Source organism: Panulirus ornatus, chromosome 19, assembly GCF_036320965.1.
Source record: "Panulirus ornatus isolate Po-2019 chromosome 19, ASM3632096v1, whole genome shotgun sequence".
Classification (NCBI taxonomy): Eukaryota; Metazoa; Arthropoda; class Malacostraca; order Decapoda; family Palinuridae; genus Panulirus; species Panulirus ornatus.
Window position 1 is genome coordinate 57381427 of NC_092242.1, and position 13427 is coordinate 57394853.

At 41.4% G+C, this 13427-nt stretch overlaps 1 protein-coding gene across 3 annotated transcripts in view; it reads left to right on the forward strand.

Moving 5' to 3' along the window:
• The window catches only part of hiw (MYC binding protein highwire), a 443394-nt gene that overhangs the window by 30685 nt on the left and 399282 nt on the right, over window positions 1-13427 (forward strand). For all 3 annotated transcript variants that reach the window (XM_071673952.1, XM_071673951.1, XM_071673953.1), the window contains exons 8-9: window positions 7041-7219; window positions 12646-12810. In XM_071673952.1, the coding sequence (XP_071530053.1) occupies window positions 7041-7219; window positions 12646-12810 (344 nt within the window). The remainder of the gene's footprint in view (window positions 1-7040; window positions 7220-12645; window positions 12811-13427) is intronic.

Here is a 13427-nt window from a genome sequence, read left to right on the forward strand (position 1 = left end):
CTCACTGACATTAACCTCCTTTTTATTTCTTTAGGATGGTTTAAATGCATATGAGTAGTCATGTTTTGTGGGATTCAGTTTTGCTGAACTGGAATCTCTAACCCTAACCCTCCAGGCAGGCAAAGGGCAATAATGTTCTGTTTTCCAGGATCAAATCTTTACCATCAAACCATGTTTTACTTTTATCATATATGTGGTAAATGTTTGTATCTATATTTATTTATTTGTTTTATTATACTGAAGCACCATCTCCCGTGTCAGCGAGGTAGCACAAGGAAACAGACAGGGAATGGCCCAACCCACCCACATACACATGTATACACATAAACACCAATACAGCACATATATGTACGCATGTATACATATACATTTCAACGTGTACATACATACACAGACATTTTTTTCATACATTTTTGCCATTTCCTGCGTTAGTGAGGAGGCGCCAAGAACAGAGAACTGACCTTAGAGGGAGTATCCTCACTTGGCCCCCTTCTCTGTTCGCTCCTTTGGAAAATGAAAAACAAGAGGGGAGGATTTCCAGCCCCCTGCTCCCTCCCCTTTTAGTTGCCTTCAGCAACACGCAGGGAGTATGTGGGAAGTATTCTTTTTCCAGTATCCCCAGGGATAACATGCACGTGTCATAGAAGGCAACTAAAGGGGACGGGAGTAGGGGAGGCTAGAAACCCTCCCCTCCTTGTATTTTGATTTTCTAAAAGTGGAAACAGAAGGAGTCACGTGGGAAGTGCTCGTCCTCCTTAAAGACTCAGATTGGGGTGTCTAACTGTGTGTGGATGTAACCAAGATGAGAAAAAAGGAGAGATAGGTAGTACATTTTGGGAGAGGAACCTGGATGTTTTGGCTCTGAGTGAAATGAAGCTCAAGGGTAAAGGGGAAGAGTGGTTTGGGAATGTCTTGGGAGTAAAGTCAGGGGTTAGTGAGAGGACAACAGCAAGGGAAGGAGTAGCACTACTCCTGAGGCAGGAGTTGTTGGAGTATGTGATAGTGTAAGAAAGTAAACTCTAGATTGATATGGGTAAAACTGAAAATGGATGGCGAGAGATGGGTGATTATTGGTGCCTATGAACTTGATCATGAGAAGAAAGATCATGAGAGGTAGTTGTTTTGGGAGCAACTGAGTGATTGTATTACCAGCTTTGATGCACGAAACTGGGTTATAGTGATGGGTGATTTGAATGCAAAGGTGAATAATGTGGCAGTTGAGGGAATAATTGGTGTACATGGGGTGTTCAGTGTTGTAAATGGAAATGGTGAAGAGCTTGTAGATTTATGTGCTGAAAAAGGACTGGTGATTGGGAATACCTGGTTTAAAAAGAGAGATATACATAAGTATACATATGTAAGTAGAAGAGATGGCCAGAGAGTGTGATTAGATTATGCATTAATTGATAGGCACATGAAAGAGTGTTTTTTGGATGTAAATGTGCTGAGAGGGGCAACTGGAGGGATGTCTGATCATTATCTTGTGGAGGTGAAGGTGAAGATATGTAGAGGTTTTCAGAAAAGAAGAGAAAATGTTGGGGTGAAGAGAGTGGTGAGAGTAAGTGAGCTTGGGAAGGAGACTTGTGTGAGGAAGTACCTTTAGAGATTGAGTGCAGAATGAAAAAAGGTGAGAGCAAGTGACGTAAGGGGAGTAGTGGAGGAGTCAGGTGTATTTAGGGAAGCATTGATGGCTTACGCAAAAGATGCCTATGGCATGAGAAGCATGGGAGGTGGGCAGATTAGAAAGGGTAGTGAGTGGTGGGATGAAGAAGTAAGATTATTAGTGAAAGAGAAGAGAGAGGCATTTGGACGATTTTTGCAGGGAAATAATGTAAATGACTGGGAGATGTATAAAAGAAAGAGGCAAGAGGTCAAGAGAAAGGTGCAAGAGGTGATAAAGAGGGCAAATGAGAGTTGGGGTGAGAGTATCATTAAATTTTAGGGAGAATAAAAAGATGTTCTGGAAGGAGGTAAATAAGATGCATAAGACAAGAGAACAAATGGGAACATCGGTGAAGGGGGCTAATTGGGAGGTAATAACAAGGAGATGGAGTGAATATTTTGAAGGTTTGTTGAATGTGTTGGATAGAGTGGCAGATATGGGGTGTTTTGGTCAAGGTGGTGTGCAAAGTGAGAGGGTCACGGAGAATGGTTTGGTAAACAGAGAAGAGGTAGTGAAAGCTTTGTGGAAGATGAAATCCGGCAAGGCGGCGGGTTTGGATGGTATTGCAATGGAATTTTATAAAAAAGGGGTTGACTGTGTTGTTGACTGGTTAGTGAGGATATTCACTGTATGTACGGCTCATGGTGAAATACCTGAGGATTGGCGGAGTATGTGCATAGTGCCATTGCACAAAGGCAAAGGGGATAAAGGTGAGTGTCCAAATTACAGAGGTGTAAGTTTGTTGAGTATTCCTGGGAAATTATATGGGAGGGTATTGATTGAGAGGGTGAAGGCATGTACAGAGCATCAGATTGGGGAAGAGCAGTGTGGTTTCAGAAGTGGTAGAAGATGTGTGGATCAGGTGTTTGCTTTGAAGAATGTGAGAAATACTTAGAAAAACAAATGAATTTGTATTTAGCATTTATGGATCTGGAGAAGGCATATGATAGAGTTGATAGAGATGCTCTGTGGAAGGTATTAAGAATATATGGTGTGGGAGGAAAATTGTTAGAAGCAGTGAAAAGTTTTTATCGAGGAAGTAAGGCATGTGTACGGGTAGGAAGAGAGGAAAGTGACTGGTTCCCGGTGAATGTCGGTTTGCAGGAGGAGTGCATGATGTCTTCATGGTTGTTTAATTTGTTTATGGATGGGGTTGTAAGGGAGGTGAATGCAAGAGTTTTGGAAAGAGGGGCAAGTATGCAGTCTGTTGTGGATGAGAGAGCTTGGGAAGTGAGTCAGTTGTTGTTTGCTGATGATACAGTGCTGATGGCTGATACATGTGAGAAACTGCAGAAGCTGGTGACTGAGTTTGGTAAAGTGTTTAAAAAAAGAAAGGTGAGAGTAAATGTGAATAAGAGTAAGGCTATTAGGTACAGTAGGGTTGAGGGACAAGTCAATTGGGAGGTAAGTTTGAATGGAGAAAAACTGGAGGAAGTGAAGTGTTTTAGATATCTGGGAGTGGATTTAACAGCGGAAGGAACCATGGAAGCAGAAGTGAGTCATGGTGGGAGAAGGGGTGAAGGTTCTGGGAGCGTTGAAGAATATGTGGAAGTCGAGAACATTATCTCGGAGAGCAAAAGTGGGTATGTTTGAAGGAATAGTGGTTCCAACAATGTTATATGGTTGTGAGGCATGGGCTATAGATAGTGTTGTGCGGAGGAGGGTGGATGTGATGGAAATGAGATGTTTGAGGACAGTATGTGGTGTGAGGTGGTTTGATCAAGTAAGTAATGAAAGGGTAAGAGAGATGTGTGGTAATAAAAAGAGTGTGGTTGAGAGAGCAGAAGAGGGTGTTTTGAAATGGTTTGGTCACATGGAGAGAATGAGTGAGGAAAGATTGACCAAGAGGATATATGTGTCAGAGGTGAAGGGAACAAGAAGTGGGAGACCAAATTGGAGGTGGAGAGATGGAATGAAAAAATTATGAGCGATCGGGGCCTAAACATGCAGGAGGGTGAAAGGTGTACAAGAAATAGAGTGAATTGGAACAATGTGGTATACTGGGGTCGACATGCTGTCAAGGGATTGAACCAGGTCATGTGAAGTGTCTAGGGTAAACCTTGGAAAGTTTTGTGGGGCTTGGATGTGGAAAGGGAGCTGTGGCTTCAGTGCATTAGACATGACAGCTAGAGACTGAATGTGAGCGAATGTGGCCTTTGTTGCCTTTCCTAGCTCTCCCTCGCGTGTGTGCTGGGGGAGAGGGGTGCCATTTCATGTGTGGCGGGGTGGCGATGGGAATGGCTGAGGGCAGCAAGTATGAGTATGTACATGTGTATATATGTATTTGTCTGTATATGTATATATATGTGTACAATGAAATGTGTAGGTATGTATATGTGCATGTGTGGGTGTGTATGTATATACATATGTATGTAGGTGGGTTAGGCCATTCTTTCGTCTGTTTCCTTGCGCTACTCACTAACGTGGGAGACAGCGACAAAGTATAATGAAATAAGATAAAATATTTTGTTCATTTTATTTATTATACTTTGTTGCTGTCTCCTGCATTAGCGAGGTGGCGCAAGAAAACAGACGAAAGAATGGCCCAACCCACCCATGTTTCCTTGCGCTAGCTTGCTAATGCGGGAGACCGACAAAGTATGATAAATATAGATGAATAGATAAATGTATTTTTTATTTATATTATTATACTTTGTTGCTGTCTTCTGCATTAGCTAGGTAGCGCAAGGAAGTAGACAAAAGAATGGCGCAACCCACCCACATACACATATATATACATAGATGGCCACACAGGCACATATACATACCTATACATTTCAATGTACGCATACATACGCAGACATATACATATGTACACATGTACATATTCATACATGCTGCCTGCATCCATTCCCGCCATCACCCCACCACCTCCCTCCCCCCTGTGTGTGCATGAGGTAACGCTAGGAAAAGACAACAAAGGCCACATTCATTCACAATCAGTCTCTAGCTGTCATGTGTAATGCACCAAAACCACAGCTCCCTTTCCACATCCAGGCCCCACAAAACTTTCCATGGTTTACCCAAGAAGCTTCACATGCCTTAGTTCAATCCATTGACAGCACATTGACCTCAGTATACCGCATCGTTACAATTCACTCTAGTCCTTGCACACCTTTCACCCTCCTGTATTGTCAGGCCCCGATTGCTCAAAATCTTTTTCACTCCATCCTTCCACCTCCAATTTGGTCTCCCACTTCTCGTTCCCTCCACCTCAGACACATATATCCTCTTTGCCAATCTTTCCTCACTCATCCTCTCCATGTGTCCAGACCATTTCAATACACCCTCTTCTGCTCTCTCAACCACACTCTTTTTATTACCACACATGTATACACATGTATATATTCATACTTGCTGCCTTCATCCATTCTCATCACCACCCAGCCACACATGAAATAGTATCGCCCCACATCAGCGAGGTAGCATTAGGAATAGAGGACTGAGCCTTTGAGGTAATATCCTCATTTAGCCCCATTCTCTGTTCCCTTTTTTGGAAAATTGAAAATGGGAGGAGGGGATTTCCAGCCTCCTGCTCCCTCCCCTTTTAGTTGTCTTTTATGACATGTATGGAATACATGGGAATTATTCTTTCTCCCCTATCCCCAATTGTGATCCTTCTCCATTATCCATAAATGACACATATAGATCTGTGTATACCGAACAAACTCATACCTCTCTTGTTTGAATACTCACTTTCATCCCCCTTGCCGTTATACAGTGGCACTAAGCATACATTCCGCCAATCCTCAGGCACCTCACCGTGATCCATACATACATTGAATATCCTCGCCAGTCAATCAACAATGTAGTCATCTCCCTTTCTTGATAAATTCAACAGTCACTTGCTGCATTTCATCCTATAAAAAGCTTTCACCCCCTCTTCTCTCTTGACGAAACCACTCTCCATGATTCTCTCACTTCAAATACCACCCCTGCCAAAGCATCCTACATGTGCCACTCTAACATCAAACACATTTAACAGTCCTTCAAAATCCTAATTCCATCTCCTCCATACTCCATCACTACCTGTCATCACTTCCCCTTTTGCCCTCTTCACCGATGTTCCCATTTGTTCTCTTGTCTTTTGCTCATTATTTACCACCACCCAAAGCATCGTTTTATTCTCCCTAAAGTTTACTGATACTTACTCACCCCAACTTTCATTTGTCTTCTTTTTCATCCCCTGCACCTTTTCAGCCTCTTTCTTTTATATATTTTTCCAATCATTTGCACTCCTTCCCTGTAAGTACCACCCAAACAACTCTCTCTTCTCTCTCACTAGTAACTGAAACTTTTTCATCTCTCTTTTCTACCTTTTCTAATTTGCCCATTTCCCACCTTTCATATGCAACATGCATCCCTTGCACATGTCATCACTGTTTCCGTAAATATCTCCCATTCCCCATCCTCTCCCCTGCACTTCATTTACTCTCCTCTTTTGTCATTCTACTATTAATCTCTTCTGGTATTTCTTCACACAATTCTCTCCAAAGCTCACTTACCCTCACCCCTCTCTTCTCACCAACATTGGTTCCCCTTTTTTGAAAACCTCTACAAATCTTCACACTCACCTCCATTAGATAGCAATCAGAATCACACCAGCTACCCCAATCAGCTTTTTTACATGCAAAAGTCTCTCTTTTTCTTTTATACACATCTGTCAATTAATGTGTAATCTAATGATGCCCACTGACCATCTCTAACTCACATACATATGCTTATGTATATCTCTCTTTTCAAATCAGGTACTCCCAATCACCGGTCTTTTTTTCAGCACACAACTCCACACACTGGTCACCATTCCATTTATGACACTGAATACCCTAAATTGGAGATGAAAGGATAGATTGAAAAAGATTTTAAGCGATTGGGACCTGAATGTTCAGGAGGGTGAAAGGCTTGCACAGGATAAAAAGAGTTGAAATGATGTGGTATACTGAGGTTGATATGCTGTGAATGGACCAAACCAGGGCATGCAGTGTCTTGGGTAAACCATGGAAAGTTCTGTGGGCCCTGGTTGTGGCTAGGGAGCTGTGGTTTTGGTACATTACACATGACAATTAGAGAATGTATGTGAGTGGATGTGGCTTTCTTTGTCTGTTCCTGTCGCTATCTCGCTGATGCGGGGAACAGCAGTCAAGTATGAGAAAAATATTTCATGTGGATTATGATTTAAAAAGTACTCTTAATCCTCATTACACTATCCCTTAAATGCACATATGTCAGTCACTTTTTGTATTTGTTTGTTTCTTTTTCCTTTAATTGGTTTCCTATCTGTTTAGCTGGTAATACTGTTTCATATGACTCTTACTTAACCACCTGGCTGAACAGCAACACTCATTTCATTATTGAATTTATTTCCGTTTTTCACTAGATGGTGAAGAGTCTAAGGAAGAAAGTACAATGACATGTGATGGTCACTATCTGTATATTCACAATGCCCATGGACTCTTCAAAATTGGCTCAGGGTTTGGGGGAACGATGAAAGGCCATGTGTATATCCATCGACCTGACTTCTACCCAAAGCAAAAAGGATGGCTTGGGTTTGCTCATGTAAGTATATCATTCAGATTATGGGTAGACAAGTGTTGGCCTTGTAGAATGGTTTAAATCAGAGGTCTGCAACCTTCATGAATTAGATGGCCGTCTTTTTAATGAATAACTAGTGATTGGCCACAACTGCTATGCATTGTAATCATGGAACATATGTCAGAAACTACTTGAAAGGATTTGAAACATGGATTGAGATATTACAAAGGGAGAACTGCATTGTACATACAAGTATACAGAACAAAGTTTGAACTAGCTGTTTAAAAAAGGCAATATAAAACTTTTTTCAGTACCAGATATAATGTAATGAATAAATGCTAATAGAGAATAGGACATATGTATTGTATATTTGTAATTTGATTCTTTCAGAATCATTTGCCCTTCTGTGTCTTTTCCACCTTTGCTTACTTACCACACTGCTCTTCCCCAGTCTAATGCTCTGTACATGCCTTTACCCTTTCAATTGATACCCTCCCACATGATTTTCAGGAATACTCAACAAACATATACCTCTCTGTAATTTGAAAACACACCTTTAACCCCTTTGCCTTTATACAATGGCACTATGCATGCATTCCGCCAATTCTCAGGCTTTTCACCATGAACCATACATACATTAAATATCCTTACCAACCAGTCAACAACACAGTCACCCCCTTTTTTAATAAATTCCACTGCGATACCACCCAAAGCAGCCTCCTTGCTGGCTTTCATCTTCCGCAAAAGCTTTCACTACCTCTTTGTTTACCAAACCATTCTCCCTGTCCCTCTCATTTCTCACACCACCTCAACCAAAGCACCCTATATCTGCCACTCTATCATCAAACACTTTCAACAAACCTTCAAGATACTCCCTCTATCTCCTTTTCACCTCACCATTACTTGTTATTACCTCCCCATTAGCCTCCTTCACTTGTTCTCGTGTCTTACACACTTTATTTCCTTCCTTCCAAAACATCTTTTTATTCTCCCTAAGACTTAATGATACTCTCTCACCCCAACTCTCATTTGCCCTCTTTTTCAACTCTTGCACCTTTCTCTTAACTCCTGCTTCTTTCTTTTATACATCTCCCAGTCATTCGCACTACTTCCCTGAAATAATCATCCAAACGCCTCTCTCTTCTCTTTCACTAACAATCTTACTTCTTCATCCCACCACTCACTAACTCACTTCCCTTTCTAATCTGCCCACCTCTCACCTTTCTCATGCCACAAGCATCTTTTGTGCAAGCCATCACTGCTTCCCTAAATACATCCCAGTCCTCCCCCACTCCCCTTATGTCATTAGCTCTCACCTTTTTCCATTCTGCACCCAGTCTCACCTGGTACTTCCTCACACAAGTCTCCTTTCCAAGCTCACTTACTCTCATCACTTTCTTCACCCCATCATTCTCTTTTCTTTCCTAAAAACCTCTGCAAATCTTCACCTTGGCTTCCACAAGATAATGATCAGACATCCCTCCGGTTGCCTCTCTCAGCACATATACATCCAAAAAACACTCTCATGCGCTTATCAATTTACACATAATTCAACAACGCTCTCTGGCCATCTCTCCTACCTACGTATTTATACTTATGTATATCTCTTTTTACACCAGGTGTTCCCAATCACTGGTCCTTTTTCAGCACACAAATCTACAAGCTCTTCACCATTTCCATTTACAATACTGAACATCTCATGTACACCAATTATACCCTCAACTACCACATTACTTACCTTTGCATTCAAATCACCCTTCACTATAACCAAGTCTCATGCATCAAAGCTGCTAACACACTCACTCAGCTGCTCCCAAAACACTTGCCTCTCATGATCTTTCTTCTCATGACCAGGTGCATAAGTACCAGTAATCACCAGTCTCTGCATCCACTTTCAGTTTTACCCTTATCAATATAGAGTTTGCTTTCTTATAATCTATCACATACTCCCACAACTCCTGCTTCTGTAGTAGTGCTACTCATTCCTTTGCTCTTGTCCTTTCACCAACCCCTGACTTTACTCCCAAGACATTCCCAAACCACTCTTCACCTTTACCCTTGAGCTTCGTTTCACTCAGAGCCAAAACATCCACATTCCTTTCCTCAAATATATTTCCTGTCTCTCCTTTTTTTCTCATTTTTGTTACATCCACACACATTTAGACACCCCAATCTGAGCCTTTGAGGAGGATGAGCACTCCCCGCATGACTCCTTCTTCTGTTCCCCATTTTAGAAAGTTAAAATACACGTACATGTACATTTTTTTTTTTTTTTTTTGCTTTGTCGCTGTCTCCTGCGTTTGCAAGGTAGCACAAGGAAACAGATGAAAGAAATGGCCCAACCCACCCCCATACACATGTATATACATATGTCCACACACGCAAATATACATACCTACACAGCTTTCCATGGTTTACCCCAGACGCTTCACATGCCCTGATTCAATCCACTGACAGCACGTCAACCCCGGTATACCACATCGATCCAATTCACTCTATTCCTTGCCCTCCTTTCACCCTCCTGCATGTTCAGGCCCCGATCACATAAAATCTTTTTCACTCCATCTTTCCACCTCCAATTTGGTCTCCCACTTCTCCTCGTTCCCTCCACCTCCGACACATATATCCTCTTGGTCAATCTTTCCTCACTCATTCTCTCCATGTGCCCAAACCATTTCAAAACACCCTCCTCTGCTCTCTCAACCACGCTCTTTTTATTTCCACACATCTCTCTTACCCTTACGTTACTTACTCGATCAAACCACCTCACACCACACATTGTCCTCAAACATCTCATTTCCAGCACATCCACCCTCCTGTTCACAACTCTATCCATAGCCCACGCCTCGCAACCATACAACATTGTTGGAACCACTATTCCTTCAAACATACCCATTTTTGCTTTCCGAGATAATGTTCTCGACTTCCACACATTCTTCAAGGCTCCCAGGATTTTCGCCCCCTCCCCCACCCTATGATCCACTTCCGCTTCCATGGTTCCATCCGCTGCCAGATCCACTGCCAGATATCTAAAACACTTTACTTCCTCCAGTTTTTCTCCATTCAAACTTACTTCCCAGTTGACTTGACCCTCAACCCTACTGTACCTAATAACCTTGCTCTTATTCACATTTACTCTTAACTTTCTTCTTTCACACACTTTACCAAACTCAGTCACCAGCTTCTGCAGTTTCTCACATGAATCAGCCACCAGCGCTGTGTCATCAGCGAACAACAACTGACTCACTTCCCAAGTTCTCTCATCCCAACAGACTTCATACTTGCCCCTCTTTCCAAAACTCTTGCATTCACCTCCCTAACAACCCCATCCATAAACAAATTAAACAACCATGGAGACATCACACACCTGTGCCGCAAACCTACATTCACTGAGAACCAATCACTTTCCTCTCTTCCTACACGTACACATGCCTTACATCCTTGATAAAAACTTTTCACTGCTTCTAACAACTTGCCTCCCACTCCATATATTCTTAATACCTTCCACAGAGCATCTCTATCAACTCTATCATATGCCTTCTCCAGATCCATAAATGCTACGTACAAATCCATTTGCTTTTCTAAGTATTTCTCACATACATTCTTCAAAGCAAACACCTGATCCACACATCATCTACCACTTCTGAAACCACACTGCTCTTCCCCACTCTGATGCTCTGTACATGCCTTCACCCTCTCAATCAATACCCTCCCATATAATTTACCAGGAATACTCAACAAACTTATACCTCTGTAATTTGAGCACTCACTCTTATCCCCTTTGCCTTTGTACAATGGCACTATGCACGCATTCCGCGAATCCTCAGGCACCTCACCATGAGTCATACACATACATATACATATTATCATGTACATACATATACACAGACCTATACATGTTTACACATGTGAGTACATATTCATACTTGCTTGCCTTCAGTCCATTCCTAGCTCCACTCTACCCCACAGGAAACAGCATCACTACCCCCAGCTTTAGCAAGGTAGCATCAGGAAAACGTCTCTCTTTTTTGTGCTGTTGTGCAGATCTGTTAGTTTCGAGTTAGTTATGTTGATCAATATTTTGCTGATTTCTTGTGGTCATTTTCGTAATAATTCCTTGAATGATATTGTCCAATCTCCAATTTTTTGCTCTTTATTCACATATACAAAGGGACCTTTTGAATTTTGTTCCATGCTTTGGCCATAGTAATCCATGGTTCATAGCATTGGATGCTTATTTCCACATCTTTCTTTTCTTTTAAACTATTCGCCATTTCCCGCATTAGCGAGGTAGCATTAAGAACAGAGGACTGGGCCCTTGAGGGAATACCCTCACCTGGCCCAATTCTCTGTTCCTTCTTTTGGAAAATTAAAAAAAAAAAAAAAAAAAAACGAGAGGGGAGGATTTCCAGCCCCCCGCTCCCTCCCCTTTTAGTCGCCTTCTACGACACGCAGGGAATACGTGGGAAGTATTCTTAATCCCCTATCCCCAGGGATACTTATTTCACATATTCAGCCAAATTTGGATTTTCCTCTCATTGAGCCTGCATGATTTTAATTCTACATTAATCACAGTTCATTATACTTTTTCCTTTTGAGATTTCTTCTTCCTCAGTTCCTTCTTCAGTTAGATATGTCGCCCTTCCCCTTTGGTATCATATTCATACTACCTTGTTTCCCATTTATAATCCCTTTAGAGGTACAGTACTTGGAATCTGATAGTCTGACACTTCTCAATGATTGTTTCTATCATCTTGTTCCTCTTGTTTGTCATTGCTGTTTGCACTATCAGCTTATTTCCACATATTCAGCCAAATTTGGATTTTCCTCTCATTGAGCCTGCATGATTTTAATTCTACATTAATCACAGTTCATTATACTTTTTCCTTTTGAGATTTCTTCTTCCTCAGTTCCTTCTTCAGTTAGATATGTCGCCCTTCCCCTTTGGTATCATATTCATACTACCTTGTTTCCCATTTATAATCCCTTTAGAGGTACAGTACTGGGAATCTGATAGTCTGACACTTCTCAATGATTGTTTCTATCATCTTGTTCCTCTTGTTTGTCATTGCTGTTTGCACTATCAGTGTCCATTTTTGGAGGTTTTATAGTTTCTTCTATGAGTATGCTTAGTAGCTTATAGATGAATACTAGCTGGTTGTGAAGAGTGGCTTAAAAATAAATGAATATTGTAAGTGCCATTGCATTTAGAAGAATTGTAAAAAATAAGTATATGAGAAGTGAGTTGGTGTTGTAACATGAAAAAGAAGTTAAGATTAAAGTCCATGGTAAATGTAGGTTGAAATAGTTGCATCAATAGATAGTTCTGAAAAGGTATGATTGTTATAGTATAGCATATAGAAAAGTTTTGCATTTACCTGTTGGTTCTTTATGTGAGTTTGGATTTTTATTATTAATCCATTATATAATGCATGTGTTACTTTTTGCAGGGTGATGTCTTTTATAGACCAGAAGGAAGTAATGGTGAGCTGGTAGTTATTGACCGTGAGGTGCTAAAGGTGTCTGAAGTGTACCAGTGTTCAGCCCCTGGATGGTCTCGAGGATTGCCTTTCAGCGATGGAATTAGCATTGGGCATATCACACCTGATAGAGAAGTATGCATATTAGAATATTTTTTGTAGTTCATTGCAAAACAAATAAATGTGGTGTGAGGGATATTTAAAGATATTTGTGCGACAGGCGAAATGTTTGGATGAGAGAGAAGTGAGGTGGAAGAAGGCAGTTTAGATGAAGAGAGTGTTACTTTGAGTTGTGACAGTCCTTTTTATAGACTGAGCCTTACCATCCAGGTAATCTCTGTCGGACGGTAGCATGCTAGAATTTGTCAGAAACACCCCCCCAATCATCTAACAACTGACCTATGAAGTGACCATTCATAGATTATATTTCTATGTATTTGTTTTTATCTCTGATGTTTGTTCGCAACTGACACTCCTTCAGGGGGTGGCCACGGCAGTAGAGTCTCCATAACTAGTGAACTCCACTGCTGCTTCTTAGCCTTTAATGCCTCACCCTTAAAAGGCCACTGGCAGAGGGCATCTCTCGCACATTGTTTGTAGAGGCTCCTGCCTAATGTTCCTACCCTTTACTTCTATCCAATGTATCTCCCTAATGCTCCTGCCTAGATGTTCCTACCACCTACTTTTATCTATTGCTCCTACCAGTTTGCCAAAAAGCAGGGCTAGCGCATAGTGATTGCTGCTGGAAAATC